Source organism: Theropithecus gelada, chromosome 16, assembly GCF_003255815.1.
Source record: "Theropithecus gelada isolate Dixy chromosome 16, Tgel_1.0, whole genome shotgun sequence".
NCBI lineage: Eukaryota > Metazoa > Chordata > Mammalia > Primates > Cercopithecidae > Theropithecus > Theropithecus gelada.
The window spans coordinates 42324027-42343369 of NC_037684.1; the positions used below are offsets into that span (position 1 = coordinate 42324027).

General features: G+C 35.5%; 1 protein-coding gene across 3 annotated transcripts in view; it reads right to left on the bottom strand.

Annotated features, from left to right (window-relative positions):
- ABCA8 (ATP binding cassette subfamily A member 8) overlaps positions 1 to 19343 on the bottom strand; it is a 79108-nt gene that overhangs the window by 26106 nt on the left and 33659 nt on the right. For all 3 annotated transcript variants that reach the window (XM_025362789.1, XM_025362788.1, XM_025362787.1), the window contains 5 exons: positions 19093 to 19183; positions 9713 to 9852; positions 8040 to 8159; positions 5341 to 5539; positions 4752 to 4918 (listed from right to left, as the gene is read on the bottom strand). In XM_025362789.1, coding sequence (XP_025218574.1) covers positions 4752 to 4918; positions 5341 to 5539; positions 8040 to 8159; positions 9713 to 9852; positions 19093 to 19183 — 717 coding nt within the window. The remainder of the gene's footprint in view (positions 1 to 4751; positions 4919 to 5340; positions 5540 to 8039; positions 8160 to 9712; positions 9853 to 19092; positions 19184 to 19343) is intronic.

The following is a 19343-nucleotide window of genomic DNA, read 5'->3' on the forward strand; positions in this document are numbered from 1 at the left end:
TTACAGAAAACCTGTAAACTACAGACATGAAGACAGATTAAATGAGATTATGCAATCTGAAGAACAACAACAAAAGAAAACAGAACCTCAGAAAAATGTGAGACATTATTAATCACACTATTTCATATGCAGTGGAAGTACCATAGGGAGAGGAGAGAGATAAAGAGAAAAACAACCACTGAAGAAATAATGACTGAAAACTTACAAAATTTGATAAAAACTTTATACATTCAAGAAGTTCAACCAACTCCAAGTAGGATATATGCAAAAAGATCCAAATCCAGACACATTAGAGTAAAAATGGTGAAGACAAAGGCAAAGAAAATGTTTCCTTAATGATGTATCAGGAAACAGCAATAAGAACCCAGCTGATTTCTCATCAGAAACAAAGGAAGCCAGAACACAGTAAAATGACATATTCAAAGTGCTGAAAAAAAAATTCAGCAAAACTAGCTTTCAAAGATGAAGGTGGTAATAGATATGATGTACACTGTTTGAGTGATGGTTACACTAAAAGCCCAGACTTCACTACTACACAATATATCCATGTAGCAGAACCACACTTTTATCCTCTAAATCTATAAAAATAAAAATAATAAAGAATAAAAAATGGTGAAGGTAGAACTTTTTTTCCTAGATAAACAAAAATGAAGAATTTGTTACTAGCAGACTTGCCTTATAAGAAATACTTAAAACTGAAAGCAAATAACCCCAGATGGCAATTTGAATCCAAGTGAAAACGCCAAAGAGGTTCAGCAAACACAACTATATACTTATGATCGGTAGTACAAATGCATATTTCCCTCTTGTATTAACTCATTTTAAAAGCAATTGTATAATGCAGTATCAAACAATTTTATTGTTGAGCCTGTAAAATATAGACATGTAAAATATTTGAAAACAATGGCACAAAGGAGGCAGGTGGAAGCCTAGCTGTACTGGAGTAAGGACATCACATAGGATGATAATATGAATTCACAGGAACAAATGAAGAGAACCAGAAACGGTAAATAAACTTAATTTCAACGAGCTACAGACTCTTTCATCTTATATAGCTGTATTCACTCTTCCCTGTTTTGATGTTATCATTGCACATATTATTACACATCTAAATGTTTTAAAACCAGCAATACATTGGTACAATTATTACTCAATATGATTTCATATCTTTTAAAGAAGTTGAGAGAAGGACAGCAAGTATATATTTGTAGACTTTGTTACATTAATCTTAAATTTGTGTAAACTTTAAGTAGGTTAAAATAAGATGTATATTCTAGGCCCCCAAACAACCCCAAGAACATAATTCAAAAATATAATAAAAAAATCATTAAAAGAATTAAATCATTAAACTAGAAAATACTCAGTGCCAAAGAAAACAGTAAAGAAGAAATAGAGGAACAAAAAAGACATGAGACTTTCAGAAAACAAACAATAAACTGGCAGATATAAATCCTACATTATTAGTAAAAATATGATTTGTGAATAAAATAATACACACAAAAGGCAGAGATTGTTAGGTTGTATTTAAAAACACTATCCAACTATATACTGTTTATAGGAGACACACATTAAATTACATTTACAGGAGACACATATTAAATTTCATTGAAACAAATAGATTGAAAACAGAAGGTGGAACAAAAATACATACAAGACCATGGGAAAACTGGAGTGGCTCTTCTAATATCCAACAAAATAGATGACAACAAAAAATGTTACTAGAAATAATAAGAGACATTTTCTAATGATACAAGGGTCAAAACAAGGTCAAAACAGCAGGAAGTTATAACATTTATAAACATATACGCACTTAACAGAGACTCAAAATACAAAATAGCACTGAAGAGTGAAATATACAAATTTTCACTCACAACAGCAGAAAGCATATTCTTCTCAAGTGCACAAGGAACATTCTCCCAGATGAGCTAAAGGCAAGGACATCAAACAAGCCTCAATACATTGAAAAAGGTTGAAATTTTATAAACTATGATCTCTGACCACAGGGGATGAATTCAAACTTCAACAACAAAAACTTAGAAAATCACAATTTTTTGGAAACGAATCTTCTCCTAAATAACCAATGAGTCAGAAAAGAAATCACAAAGGAAATTAGAAAATATTTTGAGAGAAATGAAAATTAAAACATGATATACTGAAACTTATGCTTTGTAGCGAAAGCATAGCTTAGAGGGAAGTTTATAGCTGTAAACACCTATGTTAAATAAAAGAAGAAAAATCTCAAATCACTAAGTGAAACTTCTGTGTTAAGACACTGAAAAAGAGAGGAACAAGCTAAACACAAGGCAAACAGAAAGAAACGAAACCAAGAATATTGGTTTGGAAATGAGTGACATAGACAATAGAAAAACAATAGAGACAATTAAGCTAGAAGTTGGTTCTTTGAAAGCATCAACAAAATTGATGAACCCTTAGTTAGGATGACCAAGAAAGAGTAAAATAACATGAAAATTACTAAGATCAGGAACAAAAAGAGGGTATGAATACCAATCTCATAGATTAAAAGATAGCTACACTGGTACATTTCTACCTAATAAAGAAGAATTGTCAATCCTTCACAAGGTCTCAAAAAGAAAAAAAAAATAGACGAAGTGCAGGGAACATTTGCCAACTAATTATATGCAGCAAATATTACCCTGATATCTAAAGACATTAGCATAAAATAAAACTACAGACCAATATCCCTTATGAATAGAGGTGGAAAACGTTATCAACAAAACCCTAGAAAACCAAATCCGGGAGAAAATGGAAATGATTATACATCACGACCAAGTAGAATCTATCCTATAAATGCAAGGTTGGTTTAATGTCTGAAAATAACGTGGTATAAAACCCACATGATCATCTCAGTAGACACAGAGAAAACATTTGACAAATCGAACATCTGTTCATAATGAAAACAGACAAAAAAACCTAGAAAAAGACATGTCACATGTTTCTAAATGCCTTCTTGCATTTAGAAACACTAGATGACACTTCAGCACTATTCTTTGTGTCATTTTAAACAGCAAAATCACCACAGAAAAAAACACACAAAAATGTGAAAAATGTAGCATGAAAGAGACGGCAAAAAAGCATTTGTTTATAGTACGAGAGCTAAAACAAGAAAGCAGTGTCATTTTGTTCAATCTCAGTTGAAAATGCGTACATCAGGTGACTAAAAATGTTCACTTCTCTGAGCATATCTGTAAATATCATGAAAGTGCAACAGATATGTAGTTGGGGGTTAGCAATAAATTTCAGTGAATAGGCAAATTCTTAGATACAGAATCTGAATATGAGAACCTATGGCATCTGATAAAAGAATTTTATCTACAATATAGAAATATCACTTAGAATTCAATACAAAATACAATCCATTTTTAAAAAAGAAAAGAGACATTTCTACAAAGAAGATGTACAATTGATCAGTTATCACACGAAAAGATACTCAACATTACTGGCCATTAGCAAAATACAAATCAAAATCACAAGATACCACTTGACATACACTATGTTGCATGTAATAGAAAAAACAAAAAATAGGTGTTGGCAAACATATACAGAAACTTGGAATCCTCAAAAATTGCTGGTGTGGGGCCAGGCACAATGGCTCACACCTATAATCCCAACACGTTGGGAGACCAAGGTGGGCAGATCACGAGGTTAAGAGATCGAGACCATCCTGGCCAACATGGTGAAACCCCGTCTCTACCAAAAATACAAAACAATTTAGCTGGGTGTGGTGGCACGCTCCTGTAGTCCCAGCTACTAGGGAGGCTGAGGCAGGAGAATCACTTGCATCTGGGAGGCAGAGGTTGCAGTGAGCCGAAATTATGCCACTGCACTCCAGCCTGGCCATAGAGTGATACTCTATCTCAAAAAAAAGAAAAGTGAATATAAAGTGGTACAGTCACTTTAAAACACAGTTTGGCAGGTCCTTCAAAGGGTAAACATAGTTACCACATGACCCAACAATTCTACTTTTAGGATTACACCCCACAGAAATGAAAACATATGTTCAAACAAAAACTTGTACATGAACATTCCTAGCAGCATTTTTCATAATATCCAATTATTGGGAAAAATATATCCAACTGCTGATGAATGATAAATAAATTGTGGTATAACCATCAATAAAATATTACTCAACAATAAAAATGAAGTATTAATACATAGAAAAATGTTACAACACAGATCAACTTTGAAAATATGCTAAGTGAAAGAAGTCAGTCATCAAATATCAGCTATTGTATGAGTCCAGCGATATTACATGTTCGGAATAGACAAATCAATAGAAACAGAACGTAAATTTGTGATTGTTTAGGACTGGGGGGAAGGACTACACGGGAGTTATTGCTATTCAGTATGGGGTTTCTTTATGGGGTGATGAAAATATTCTAAAATGGATTGTAGTGGTGGTTTCACAATTCTGTGAACACACTAAAAACCATGGAATTGTGCATTTTAAATGGATAAATTGTATGGCATGTGAAGTATACCTTAATGAACCTGTTAAAAATGCTATTTTGGTACAAACTCTTTCATTTCGCAAGTTGCCACCAGATGTTCCTCCTTTAGAAAATATCTAATTCCTGCTTCTTTGGGGGCCTGTATTTATTATCTTTAAGTTTCATAAACTGTTTTTTAACACATGCTGAGTAAGTGAAAAGCTATTTTCTTTCATGATTATGTTTTCTAAGTACTGCTCTGAACAGTAAATGTATTTGGAAATCAAGTATCCACCATTTTACCTGTTTTATTGATGATCAGTAACTGAGTGAGAGGGTCATGTGGTTGTTGTCCAGGAGCAAGGAAATATAAATGAGGAGAAAGTTCCCAGGTGTAGCTGTTGTAATATATATTCACCATGGTATACTCCACAAGAAGAGGGCAAAATCCAGCCATTAGAATTAATAGCCTACACAAAAGAAAATTGCCAGCATGAATGCCATGTCATTTCCTAATCGAACACTCTCTGAGCAGTTTATAATGTAATGGGATAAAGAAATTATAAAAATTAAACACACAATTAACTGTCACATTTATTGAGCATTTCGTCCTTTTGCTACCTCCAAATTCAAGGTGATAAACCATAGATTTGTCCTTTGTTCATTTCCCCTGTTGCTTTCTGGCCATTGAATCTCCCATTAAAATTCATGAGATATTTGTCCTTCGGATGTCAAGCTTCTACCTCTCTCCTGTGCTTCCACTGTGATGCTTTCCCTGTCTGCTGCCTCATTCACCATATTTTTGTGTTTTTTCACTTGCCTTTATACCTTCGATTTGCTTTTTAATGCATTGACTTAAAAAAAAAAACCCTATGGCAACTCTGATACTTACAGTGCTAAAAGAGCTTTTCTTTCATACTTTAACTTTAACAAGCGAACTCTTGCAATTGCGCAGATTTGCTGTCGCCAGAGAGCCATACCACCTATTGTCTTTCCCATCTTGTTAAGTGAAGAGAGGACTTGTTGCATCTCAACAAGCCTTTCAGTGTCGTCAGCTTTTTCCACTTGTACTTCTCCCAAAATAGCAATGTCTGCAAAACATAAAATAAGCAACTCATATGTACTTTATATGGTTTACTATAGGGGATTTGCTCTGGTAAGGATATCATGATTAGACTCTTCTGTGTTACTATAGGTATAATGTGGTTTTGCTGGTTATTGCCTTAAAATAGAGAAATAGATGAAATATTTATTTCTTGAACAAAAGGAATAGAAAGGAGACCTTAGGTAATTTAAGGTCAAGATAAATAGGCAAGGTCTTCACAGTGCTTAGGAATGACTTGGAAAATTAGTAAAGGAAACAAATATCTTACATGTTCAATTAAGCTACAAATTGACATGCTCTGAACAGGGAGTAAACTGTAAATGGCAAGCTACAAACTGGGAGTTAGCTACAAATTGTTACTGCAGATATTTCAAAACTATTCAGTTTTGAATAGTTTCTGAGACTGCATTCTTTTGTGTGTTCTCTGTAATCTCTGGATACCCAGGATACTGTCCATCGTATAATGCTAAAATAAGCCTAGTATCAAACCTCAAAAAGCACACACCCATAAATGTATAAGTACAATGACAGGACGCAACAACACACTGTGAATGAAGATATAAGGATCTTAAGACAGTGGTCAAAAGTCTATTTAAAAAAGTAGCTGGGCGTGTTGGCGGGCATCTGTAGTCCCAGCTACTTGGGAGGTTGAGGCAAGAGAATGGCGTGAACCAGGGAGTAGAGCTTGCAGTGAGCCGATATCGTGCCACTGCACTCCAGCCTGGGCAACAGAGCAAGACTCCATCTCAAAATAATAATAATATTAATAATAAATTATTAATATTAATAATATTATTATTATTCAGGGATATTCTGCTTCTCGTTAGTTGCAAGAGACTATCACCTGTCTTACCAAGGGAATAAATATTAGTTATTTTTAATCCATCAGATGGGTGAGAGCACAAAGAAAGCTAAAAAATCTAACATGTACAAAGGAAGGAAACATTTTTAGGGTGAGAAGATTCCTGTGGAAGCTTTCATCTTTAGGGAAATGGCAGAAAAAGGAGAAAATCACCATAGGTAGGCTAAATGAAAGCAGCCCAGATTAAACAAATTCTATGGTTATATGTGGGCTGAAACAACTGACTAGAATCATGTGGTACCTAAGTCACAAAACGAGTTTACAGCATCTACCAACTTTTTTTCATGGAGCCCTTCCTAAGTGCATAGGACCAGTACACCAGTAGCTGGGGGCAGATACTGAGAAAAATGGAGAGAGAAACACAAGAAGCTGCATAGTGTCTTGAGCAAGACATCATCAGGGTTCATGGGTCTTTCCTTTTGTGTAATACATTAGTCCACTAGGGTCCAGTCACTGAATGAGAGAGTGGAGACATATATACTAATAAATAAATAAACAAAAAGTGACGGCAGGCTGAAAACCAGTGAGATATTTGATAGCAGGACTATAGAGAAATATATAGAATTTTTCCAGTGCTATAATTCAAAGTCATGTCTAAGGGAAAGACCTGATTCTACCTTTAAAACTTTCGAAGCTGGGAGTGGGCTGAATCTAATAAAACCTGTGCTAAAGCTCAGATACTTGCCAAATACAAATTAGATGAGTTCTGCCATCCACATCAGCAGCCTCGCAGAGGAAGAGTCGCGCCATTTGCTAGCCACTGTTTACCTCAGTGTTCCTGTTTTGTTAAAGTAATGTCCATGATAAAATACAAATTTCAAGACATATGAAGAAGCAGGGAAATATAACCCATAGGGAAGAGGGAAAAACATCAGAGTCAGTTACTGATAAGGGTCATCAGTCACATGGCCCACATGTTAGAATTAAAATACATGAGTTTAAAAATAACTATGATAAATATGTTATAAGATCTACTGGCAAATATGGACACTATTGGGAGCAGATGAGAAATAGTAAAGAACTGAAACTCTAAAATTTAAAGAACAAATGAAAATGTTAGAATGAAAAAGTACAGTATCAGAAAGAGAGAGTTTATTAGGTTCGGCTTCAAAACAGTCTGAACACAAGAGAATAAGTTATTTGTGACCTTGAAAATAGGTAGATAGATACTGTCCAATTTCTAACATAAAGAAAAAAAAAAGAAAAAACTGACACCAGAGAATCTGAGATCTGTGGAAAAGTACAATATGTCTGATTAAGACTTTGTTCTTTATCTTTGGCCTACAGGAATTTAATAGTTTCATTTTTAAAGTATTGTTTGGGGTTCTTAAGTGTTTTATATCTGTGGGGTCATGTTTTATATAAATTTGTGATTTAGAATAAATGTTCTATCTGAAATTGCCCTTAGAAGCCTAGGGCTAATATGAGTGCAGTGAGCCTTGGATGTAGAAAAATGGATTATTTTTAACTACAAGGCAATGTTGACAAGGATGTGTTTCACTTTTCCACAAGCGTGTCTAAGAAGAGCCTTAATCATGGACCCCACATTTTGCAATCCATCTTTGGAACAGTGTGCTCTTGAAACATATGCTTTTACATAGTAATTTTCATGCATTTTATTTACCTGATTCATTAATTGTTGATTTTCCTTCTAGCTTCAGGAATACTTCATTCAAAGTTGTCATGGAAACACCATAATTCTCAATTCCTAGGTCAGGATAGCTATCAAGATCCTTGTAAAGTTCTAAGGAATACATACACAGCAGTGAATTAAAACAAGAATCACAAGTGAACTGGAGACAATTTTTCAAACTAATAAGCACAAATCTATGAAATTATACTTGTGATATGTCAAAGACATTTGAAAATTAGCATTTCATAATAGATCAGCTTATTCTGCAAATTCTATATATTATTTTCTATTGTACATCATGTGTTACGATCCACATATTTCTATATCAATATTAACTTATATTCATTTGCACTTCTAGTAAAGTTTAATCTTAGTTTTTTCTGACTTCTTTTTAAAATTTAATTAACTGTGAAACTCTGGGTTTTTCAACTCTAAGCCTAATTAATTCAAGAGTCTTTTCTAGAGAACAGATATAAATGGGAGCCATTTATGCTGTAACTGACAAAAGGAAAGGAATTGATTTTTTGAGAATTAATTGGATGGTGCAGAATCTTCTATAGTTTAGAAAATATTTGTTAAAGGGAAGTCATAGAATATAAACCATTTAAAAGTTTTCTGTTTCTAATAATGGAAGATCACAAGACCTAACAGGCAGAGAATGTGGAATTGAATCGGGGAATTTTCCTGGAATTGTGACAGTGGTTATTTCCTCTGGCAATTTTATATCTCTTCATTCTTTAGTTCGTTCATCAAAAGATACCTATGCATCCGTCATTGTTCATGAAGCAATGAGCAGTACCCCAGCCTGCACAGATTGAACTACAGTGGTTAAATTGAGCTTACATAAAAACCTAATTCTAACCCTAGGGTGATTACAGAAGTCCTGAGGCTTCGATCTCGAGCTCCTGCTTGGGCAAAAGGATAAGTTAAAAGCTTTTGTCTTGACTAGAATGCCACATACAGAAAGGTAGAAAAGAAGTAAGATTTAATATGCGCCATTCTTCATTCTACCTAAAACGTTTACAAATTTTCTTTAAATTGTAATGACTGTTAAAAAGTGCTAATTAGAGTTTGCTTAACACTTTACCTGATGATTCTAAGGAATGCTTGTGTTGTCACCATAAAATGTGTATTTGAATGAATGTATATGTCTTTGTTAACCACATATACAGCAAGGTTAATTGTTTCAACCACTAATGCGGGTCTTCATAGTGCCCCATTGTTAAGGAACAGGTTCCCTGAACAACAAACATAATTAGTACGTTTTTATGCATTAGCCTGAAAAACCCAAAGTTATTGCAAAATTCTCACCGAGAGAGAGAGCCACATCACAGGGCTGTTTAACGTAGTGCGTAAGCCAGAGGTTTTCTACCATTTGGGTTTGTGTACATTTATGAATACTAGAATATTATGTCACACACTGCTAGGGAAGAAGGATTAAAAGAAGCCCTCTAAAATGTCCATGCATTACAATACAACTATTAGAATATAATTCTATTTCCCACTATACAGAAAATAATTCAGTTATTGTACTATTCTTTTGATTATGTTTCAGTACCTGAGCATACTGTAAGACCTCGATAAATGTTAGTTGTAATAATAATAATTATTATGATGATGACTATTATTTACATATTTTATTTCACAGTGTTCATATACATTACCTGGAAATTTATTTGTTCTTTCTAAGGGTAATGTATAAACAAGTTTTCCTTCACTTTTGGCTGATAATTTGGCATCAGGGATGTGCTGTTTAACAAGTGATGTTATGTTTTCCTCAACACATACTTCATTTAACTGCAAGCTGGCATTCAGAAAAAAAGACATATGTTTGACATAGTCTCCAACAGCAAGAAAATAATTAACTAGTCTCTATAGGACAAAGAAAATCAATTAAAATCTCATGCCAGAAATAGGTCAGACAAACATGAAATAAGAGGACACAAACCCAAGAAATAAGAGGACAAAAACCCAACCAAATCATATAAATGTGATGGACAAAAGAAAAGAATGAGCTAATGAGAGTTACTGGTGAGGTTACTCAGGGGTGGTGCCCAGAGAATTCTGATATTGATTCAAGTCTCTGAAGAGAGAGTAGTCACAGACTGAAAATAACCAGGGTTGCAATAGAGCAAAGGTCAGGACTATGCAAAATGGGTAACGTAGCAGATGATGTTCAGTTTTACGTTGACTAAATAGAATTGTTGTATTGCTTCAAAAGAACAGGAGATTTGTGATAAGTATAGATGCCAAACAGTTTCAGTTATTCAGTTTAGACATCCAATGCAAATTTACTAAGTTCTTAGTATGTGACAAATGTCATACTAAGTGCTGAGGATACAATGGTGACTAAAACAGCATTATTCTGCTCTTATGGAGTTGATTGTCTAGTGGGGGAGACAGGAAGAAAACATGTAGACAACTAGATGAGTAAAATAATTATCAATAGTAGTAAGTGCTATGAAGGAAAGTGGATTATAGACAGAAACTAATAATGAATGAATATGGGTTTGCTTTTCTTGTAATGCTAAGCCCAGAACTTTGACTAAGGACAAAGAATCATTGAGAAAATCAGTTTATCCATTGAAAAACACCACAGCTATTTCTCCATTATAGAGAAACAGACAAACACAATAATCTATTAATTAAGGTTATAAAGCATACAGTGGGCAAAATATCAGTAGTGACTTGGCTTTGAAATATAGTTTTGGCATTTGGAATGTGTTATTTAACTTCCCTAAACAGTTACTTTATTAGAAAACTGGAATAATGATTCCTAGCATCTAGGGTTATTCTAACAACTGAATAATAGCAATGTTTATCCTTAGCCCTTAAAAATGATAGCAATTTTATTTGACCAAATGCATAAGTCAAAGATTATTCCACTGACACATAAGGCATGTATGAACGTAAAAAATATATGCTATTTTTTAGAAGTAGTGAAATCCACTGAAGGAATGATGCAAAAAATGTCATAGTTGTTTTCCATGACACTGACTCCTGACATGAAAACAATTTAAGAAATATTCCTTGGCCACTTGTAGGAACTTGTGCTGAGTGCTAGAGGGGAATGAATGAATCATGTAGAAAGTCATTCCTTGAGGAGCCTACAGCTTGAAAGGGGAGGTTATAAAACTTTTCCTGTAAAATGTGTACTAGATAGTACATTTTCTAGGCTTTATGGACTATTAGAACTCTGTTGAAACTCTTCCACTCTGCTGTTGTAATGTGGAGGCAGCCAGAGCAGTGTGTAAAAGAATGGGCATGACTGGGCTCCAACCAAACTATATTTACAGGAAGAGGAAGTAGGCTGGATGTGGCTCATGAGTTATAGTTTGTTGACCCTTTGATTAGAAGAAAATAAGGCAATTGCACAAATAGGAGTCCATGAAGGGACTCACAAACTGGGCAGGGATCCTGACTAGCACTTTTTATTTTGAGAACATGTTATGTTTCCATGCAATGTGCCAGGCAGTCTCTTATTTATTTTTCTATAACCTTTACTTGTAAGTAGGAATTGCTATTCTCACTTTGTAGGTGAAAACACTGAATTTCAGATAGTTTAATTAATTTCCAAGAAGAGATTCAAGCAAAGTGCTATAAGAAAAAAAAAAAATTGGGACATTACACAGAAGTGGAAGATTAATAAACTTTACGTGAGATATTTTTCAAATAACTTTCTAGGACTTAAACAAGTGCAGATGAGTTAAGGAAACTGTCATCCTATTTTCTTTGTCTTGTTGTCATCATATGTTTGTTTTCTTTCTTAAGTATAGATGGTATAAATTTATAAAAACAACCAATCATATAACAAAAAAGTAGTTAAAAATATGGATTTGACTACTAGATTTAGAAGTTAAAACCATTCAGGTTCAATTTCTGATTCCAGCACTTCTTAATATAGGGAGTTTGTAATTTCATCCATAAAGTAAAAGTAACAACACTTCTATTTTAAACAATAGAAGATTTAGGAGGGGAAGTAGAGCAAGATGGCCAGATAGAACCCTCCAGAAATCCCCCCCTCTGCAGGAACACCAAATTGAACAACTGTCTACACAAGGAAGCACTTTCATAAGAACAAAAAATCAGATGAAAATCATAGTGATTTTAACATCATATAAGGAAAGAAGCACTGGAGAGGATAGCAAAGACAGGCTTGAATTGCTGACACAACTTCCCATCCATGGCAGCAGCTGTGTGGCACAGAGAGAGAATGTTGTATGCTTGTGGGAGGGACAGGACAGTGATTGTGGGACTTTGCATTGGAACTCAGTGTTGCCTGTCACAGTGAAAAGCAATGTAGGGCAGAATTCAGCCAGTGCCCACAGAGGGAGCATTCAGACCAGCCTTAGCCAGAGGGGAATCATTCATCCCACTACTGTGGACTAAAGTGCTCTGGGGATCGAAATAAACTTAGAACCACAGGGACTGCAATTCCTGGGCAAGTCTTGATGCTGTTCTGGGCTCAAAGCCAATGGACTTGGGGTGCAAAAGACCTAGAGAGACACCAGCTGGAGCAGCCAAGGGAGTGCCTGCTTCACTCTTCCCCCAACACCAGACAGCGCAGCTCACTGTTCCAGGGGAGACTCCCTCCTTCTGTTGAGGAGAGGAGAGAGGAGTAAATAGGATTTTGTTCTGCAACTTCCATACAAGCTCAGCCACAGCAGAACAGGACACCAGGCAGAGTTCTGAGGACCCTATTTCAGACCCTTGCTCCCAGATGACATTTTTAGACATACCCTAGGCCAGAAGGGAACCTACTGCCTTGAAGAAAAAGAGCCAGTTCTGGCAGAATTCATCACCTCTTGACTAAAGAACTTTCGGGCCTTGAATAAACACCAGCAGTAGCCAGGCAGTATTTGCCACAGGCCTTGGGTGAGGCCCAGGGCTCTGCTGGCTTCAGGTTTGACTTAGCACATTCCCAGCTGTGATGGCCCTGGGGAGAGACTTTCTGCCTGAGGAAAAGAGAGGAAAGAGTAAAGGGGACTTTGTCTTGCAGCTTAGGTACCACAGTAGAGTAGAGAGCACCCAGGTGGACTCCTGGGGTGCTGGATTCTAGGCCTTGGCTCCTGGATGGCATTTCTGGACTTGCCCTAGGCCAGAGGGGAGCCCATTGCCCTGAAGGGAGCTACCCAGAACTGGCAGCATGTACTACAAGCTGCCTGAAGGCCCTTGGGCCTTGAGTGAACATCAGTGGTAGCCAGGCAGTACTCACTGTAGGCCTGAGGCAGTGGTGACTATGGGGAGAGACTCCTTCTCCTTGAGGAGAGGGAAGAGTGGGAAGACTTTGTCTTCTGGTTTGGGTGTCAGCTCAGCTGCAGCAGAATACAGTGCCATGTAGATTCCTAAGATTTCTGACTCCAGGTACTTGCTCCCAGATGGCATTTCTAGACCCACCCTGGGCCATGGGGAAGCTTGCCACCATAAAGGGAAGGACACAAGCCTGGCTGTATTTGCCACCTGCTGCCTGAAGAGCCCTTGGGCTTAGAGTGAACACTGCCGGTAGCCAGGCAGTGGTCGCTGCGGGCCTTGGGAAAGACCCAGTGCTGTATTGGCTTTAGATCTGACCCAGCATAATCCTAGTGGTGGTGGTCACAGGAGTGCTTGTGTCACCCCTCTGCCAGCTCCAGACAACTCAATACACACACACACACACACACACACACACACACATGCACACACTCCATTTGGAGAAAGTTAAGGGAAGAGAACAAAAGTCTCTGCCTGGTAATCCAAAAAATTCTCCAAGAACACCAAAGTGGTACCTCTAAGAGTCTGCAAGAATCACAATGTTACTGGGTTTGAGGGTGCCCCGTAGTGCTGATAGAGCTGCAATGACCAAAGACTTAGACCATAACGTTCTATTCCCTTTGAATACTTGGAAAGCCTTCCCAAGAAGGATGGGTACAAACAAGCCCAGACTGTGACCTAACTCCTCAATGCTCAGACATTGATGAACATCCACAAGCATCAAGACTATCCAAAAAAACATGGCCTCACCAAATGACTAAATAAGGTACCAGGGACCAATACCAGAGTGACAAAGATACGTGACTTTTCAGACAGATAATTCAAAATAGTTGTTTTGAGGAAGTTCAAATAAATTTAAGATAACACAGAGAAGGGACTCAGAATCCTATCAGATAAATTTAACAAAGAGATTGAAATAATGTCTAAAAATCAAGCAGAAATTCTGGAGCTCAAATATCAATTGACATACTGAAGAATGTATCAAAGTCTCTCAATAGCGGAATTGATCAAGCAGAAGAATCAATGAGCTTGAAGACAGGCTATTTGAAAATACTCAGAAGAGACAAAAGACAAAAGAATTAAAAAAGAATGAAGCATCCCTACAAGATCTAACAAATAGCCTCCAGAGGGCAAGTATAAGAGTCATTGGCCTTAAGGAGGAGATAGAGAAAGAGATAAGGATAGAAAGTTTATTCAAGGGATAATAACAGAGAACATTCCATGCAAATAGAAAACAAAAAAGAGCAGAAATAGATATCTTTATGTTAGACAAAGTGGAGTTCAAGACAAAAACCATTAAAAGAGAAAAAGAATGTCACTACATAATGATAAAAGGGTCAATTCAGTAAGAAGATACAACAATTGTAAATATATGTGCACCCAACACTGGAGCACCCAGATATGTAATGCAAATGTGATTAAGGCTAAAGGCAGACAGAGAGAGAGAGAGAGAGAGAGAGACCCAATATAATAATAGCTGGAGACTTCAACACACTACTTTCAGCACTGGACAGATGATCCAGACTGAAAATCAAAAACATTGGACTTAATGTGCACTATAGACCAAATGGACCTAATAAATAATTATAGAACATTTTATCCAATGGCTGTGGAATACACAGTCTTCTCCTTAGCACATGGATCATTCTCAAGGATAGACGATATGCTAGCCACAAAACAAGACTTAATTTTGTTTTTCAAATTGAAATTATACCAAATAGCTTCTCTGACCACAATAGAATAAAACTAGAAAGCAATACAAGAGGAACTTTGGAAACTATACAAACACATAGAAATTAAATAATATGTGTTAGAATGACCAGTGGGTCAAGGAAGAAATTAAAAAGGAAATTGAAAACTTTATTGAAACAAATGAAAATGGAAACACAACATGCCAAAACCAATGGAATACAGTGGAAGCATTACTAAATGGAGAATTTATAGCAACAAGTGCTTATATCAAAAAGACAGAAAAACTTCAAATGAACAACCTAACGACATTTCTTAAAGAATTAGAGAAGCAAGAGAAACCAAACCCAAAAGTCACAGAATAAAAGAAATAATAAACATCAGAGCAGAAATAAATAAAATTGAAATGAAATAAACAATACAAAAAGTTGAAAAGTTTGAAAAGTTAAACAAAATGGACTAACTTTTAGCCAGACTAAAAAAAAAAAAAAAAAAAAAGCAAAGACAAAAATAAATAAAATCAGAGATAAATAGGAGAAATAACAATTGATGCTGCAGAAATTCGAATGATCATTAGTGGCTACTGTGAGCAACTGTATGTCAATAAATTAGAACACCTAGGAGAAATGGACAAATTCCTAAACACGTACAGTCTACCAAGATTGAACCATGAAGAAATCCAAAACCTGAACATACCAATAACAACTAACAAGATTAAAGCCATAATAAAAAGTCTTCCAGCAGAGAAAAGCAAGGAACCTAATAGCTTCACTGCTGAATTCTACCAAATAGTTAAAGAATAACTAATACCAATCCTACTCAAAATTATTCTGAAAAATAGAGGAGGAGGGGATACTTTGAAACTCATTCTATGAGGCCAGTATTGCCCTGATCACCAAAGACACATCAAAAAAAGAAAACTACAGGCCAATACCACTGGAATATTGATGTGAAAATCCTCATCAAAATACTAGCAAACTGAATTCAACAACACATTAAAAAGATCATTCATCTTGGTCACGGTTGGATTTATCCCAGAGATTCAAGGATGGTTCAGTGTATGGAAATCAATGTGATACATCATATCAACAGAATAAAGGGCAAAAAAGATATGATCACTTCAACTGATGCTGAAAAAGCAATTAATAAAATTCAACATCTCTTCATGATAAAACCCTCAAAAAGCTGGGTGTAGAAGGAACGTGTCTCAACAAAATAAAAGCCATATATGGCAAACCTACAGATAGTATCATACTCATTGGGGGAAAGCCTTTTCTCTAAGATCTGGAACACAACAATTATGCCCACTTTTACCATTGTTATTCAACATAGTACTGGAAGTCCTAGCTGTGGCAATCAGACAAGAGGCAGGAAAAAAAAAGGGCATCCAAAACGGAAAGGAAGAAATCAAATCATCCTTGTGGGCAAATGATATGATCTTATATTTGAAAAATCCTAAAAACTATACCAAAAAGCTATTAGAACTGATAAACAAAGTCAGTAAAGTTGCAGGTTACAAAATCAATATACGAAAATCAATAGCATTTCTATATGCTAACGTGAGCTAGCTGAAAAAGAAATCAAGAAAGTAATCCCATTGACAATAGCTACAAATAAAATAAGATATCTAGTGATAAACTTAACCAAAAAAGTAAAAGATCTCTATAGTGAAAACCATAAAACATTGATGGAAGAAATTGAAGAGGACACAAAAAAGGAAACATATTCTATGCTCATGGGTTGGAAGAATCAATATTGTTAAAATGTTCATACTACCCAAAGCAATCTACTTATTCAACATAATCTCTATCAAAATACCAATGACATTCTTCACAGAATAAAAAACAAACTACTATTTATATGGAACCACAAACGGCCCAGAATAGACAAAGCCATTCTCAGCAAAAATAACAAAACTGAAGGAATCACATCATCTGACTTCAAATTATACTACAGAGTTATAATAACCAAAACAGCATGGCACTGGCATAAAAACAGACACATAGACCAATGGAACAGAATAGAGTATGCAGAAATAAATCCATACATCTACAGTAAACTCATTTTCAACAAAGGAGCAGGAACATACCTTGGGGAAAGTCTCTTCAATAAATGGTGCTAAGAAAACTGGATATCCATATGCAGAAGAATGAAACTAGACTCCTATCTCTCACTGTTTACAGATATCAAATCCAAATGGATTAAAGACTTACTTATAAGTCCTCAACCTAGGAAATTACTACAAGAAAACATTGGGGAAACTTCCCAGGGCGTTGATCTGGATAAAGATTTCTCTACCCCACAAGCAGAGGTGACCAAAGCTAAAATGGACAAATGAAATTACATCAAGCTAAAAAGCTTCTGCACGACAAAGCAAACAATCAGTCAAGTAAAGAGACAACTCATAGAGTAGGAGAAAATATTTTCAAACTATCCATCTAACAAGTGATTAATAATCAGACTATATAAAGAGCTCAAACAACTTAATAGGAAAAAATGTAATAATCCAATTCAAAATGGACAAAATATCTGAATAGATAGTTCTCAAAAGAAGACATACAAATGACAAACAGGCATATGAAAAAGCCCTCAACACCACTGACCATCAGAGAAATGCCAATCAAAACTACAGTGAGATATCATCTTATCCCAGTTAGAATGGCTTTTATCCAGAAGACAGGCAATAACAAATGCTGGCAAGGATGTGGAAAAAAGGGAATCATGGTACTCTGCTGGTGGGAATGTAAATTAGTGCAGCCACTATAGACAACGTTTGGAAGTTCCTCAAAAATCTAAAAACAGAGTTACCACACGATCCAGCAATCCCACTACTAGGTATATACCCCAAAGAAAGGAAATCAGTATGTCAAAGAAATATCTGCACTCTCATGTTTATTGATGCACCATTCACAAGAGCCAAGACTTGGAAGCAACCTAAGTGTCCGTCAACAGACGGTTGGGTAAAGAAAATGTGTTACATACACACAATGGAGTACTATTCAGCCATAAAAAGAATGAGATTCTGTCATTTGCAACAACATGGATGGAATGGAGATCATTATATTAAGTGAAATAAACTAGGCACAGAAAGACAAACTTTATATATTCTCATTCGTTTGCGAGAGCTAAAAATTAAAACAATTGATTTCATGGAGATAGAGTAGAAGCATGGTTACCAGAGGCTGGGAAGGGTAGTGGGGTTAATGGGTACAATAATATTGTTAGTAGAATGAGATCTAGTATTTGATAGCACATTCTTCACAGATTATATTACATGTGAATATAATTATATTACTGTGACATTCTTCACAGATTATATTACATGTATAATATATTAATATGACTATACAGACTATATTAATATGTGCAATATATTGTTGAATACAGTCAACATATATTAAAATAACTAAAATAGTATAACTGGAATGTTTATAACACAAAGAGATGATTAATGCTTGAGGTGATGAATACCCCATTTATCTGGATGTTATTATTATGGACTGTATGCCTGTATCAAAATAGCTCATGTACCCCATAAATATATACACCTACTATGTACCCATACAATTACAAGTTAAAAATAGAAGATTTAAGTAAAATAATGTTAAGTATCATATCTGAGTCACTCAATAAATTACAGCTAGAATATGCTGCTATTCAAAATAAAGATAATAAAATGAAGAGGATGGACAGGAGGAGGAGAACAAGAAAGAGGAAGATCTAGGAGGAGTGGAAGCAAGTAGCCGACATAAGAATATATTAACACCCTGGGTGAGAGATGAAGAAGGTGTAAAATACAAGTGCGTCAGTTGAAAAGGTGCCCTTAATATATACCTCCGTTAATAAAAACTGTGTTGCAGATATAGATTTTTAAATCATATTTATCTAAATTTTGTTGTTATATTCTCAATATCTAAACTCTCCAGATCAATATCTCTTACATATACATACTAACTAGGTAGACACACATACGTATATATGTTTATACAAACACCTGTGTATAATAATAAAAGTTTTTCTTATGTGTTGTAATGTTTTGCTTCAAGCATCATGCCTTACACTAGACCAGTTCTCATTTACTCCCAGCCTTCTTAAGTGGCCTTACCTTAAGTGATATCCAATCCCCCATTTCTTCTTTAGAAACAAAGAAGAACCCGCACACTTTAGCTTCCCTTGGGAGAGAAATACTTTCCTGTCTGAAAAAGAAGAAGAGCAAAGAAGAAAGTTTGTTAAAAAGTGGCCCATTCATTTCCAAGAAAAGACAGGTAATCATCTATATAATCAAACTTTAATTCAGGAGCTTCTAAGGTTTTAAACGCAGGGCTTGATAACAACTCAATGAAATAGATAGATTTT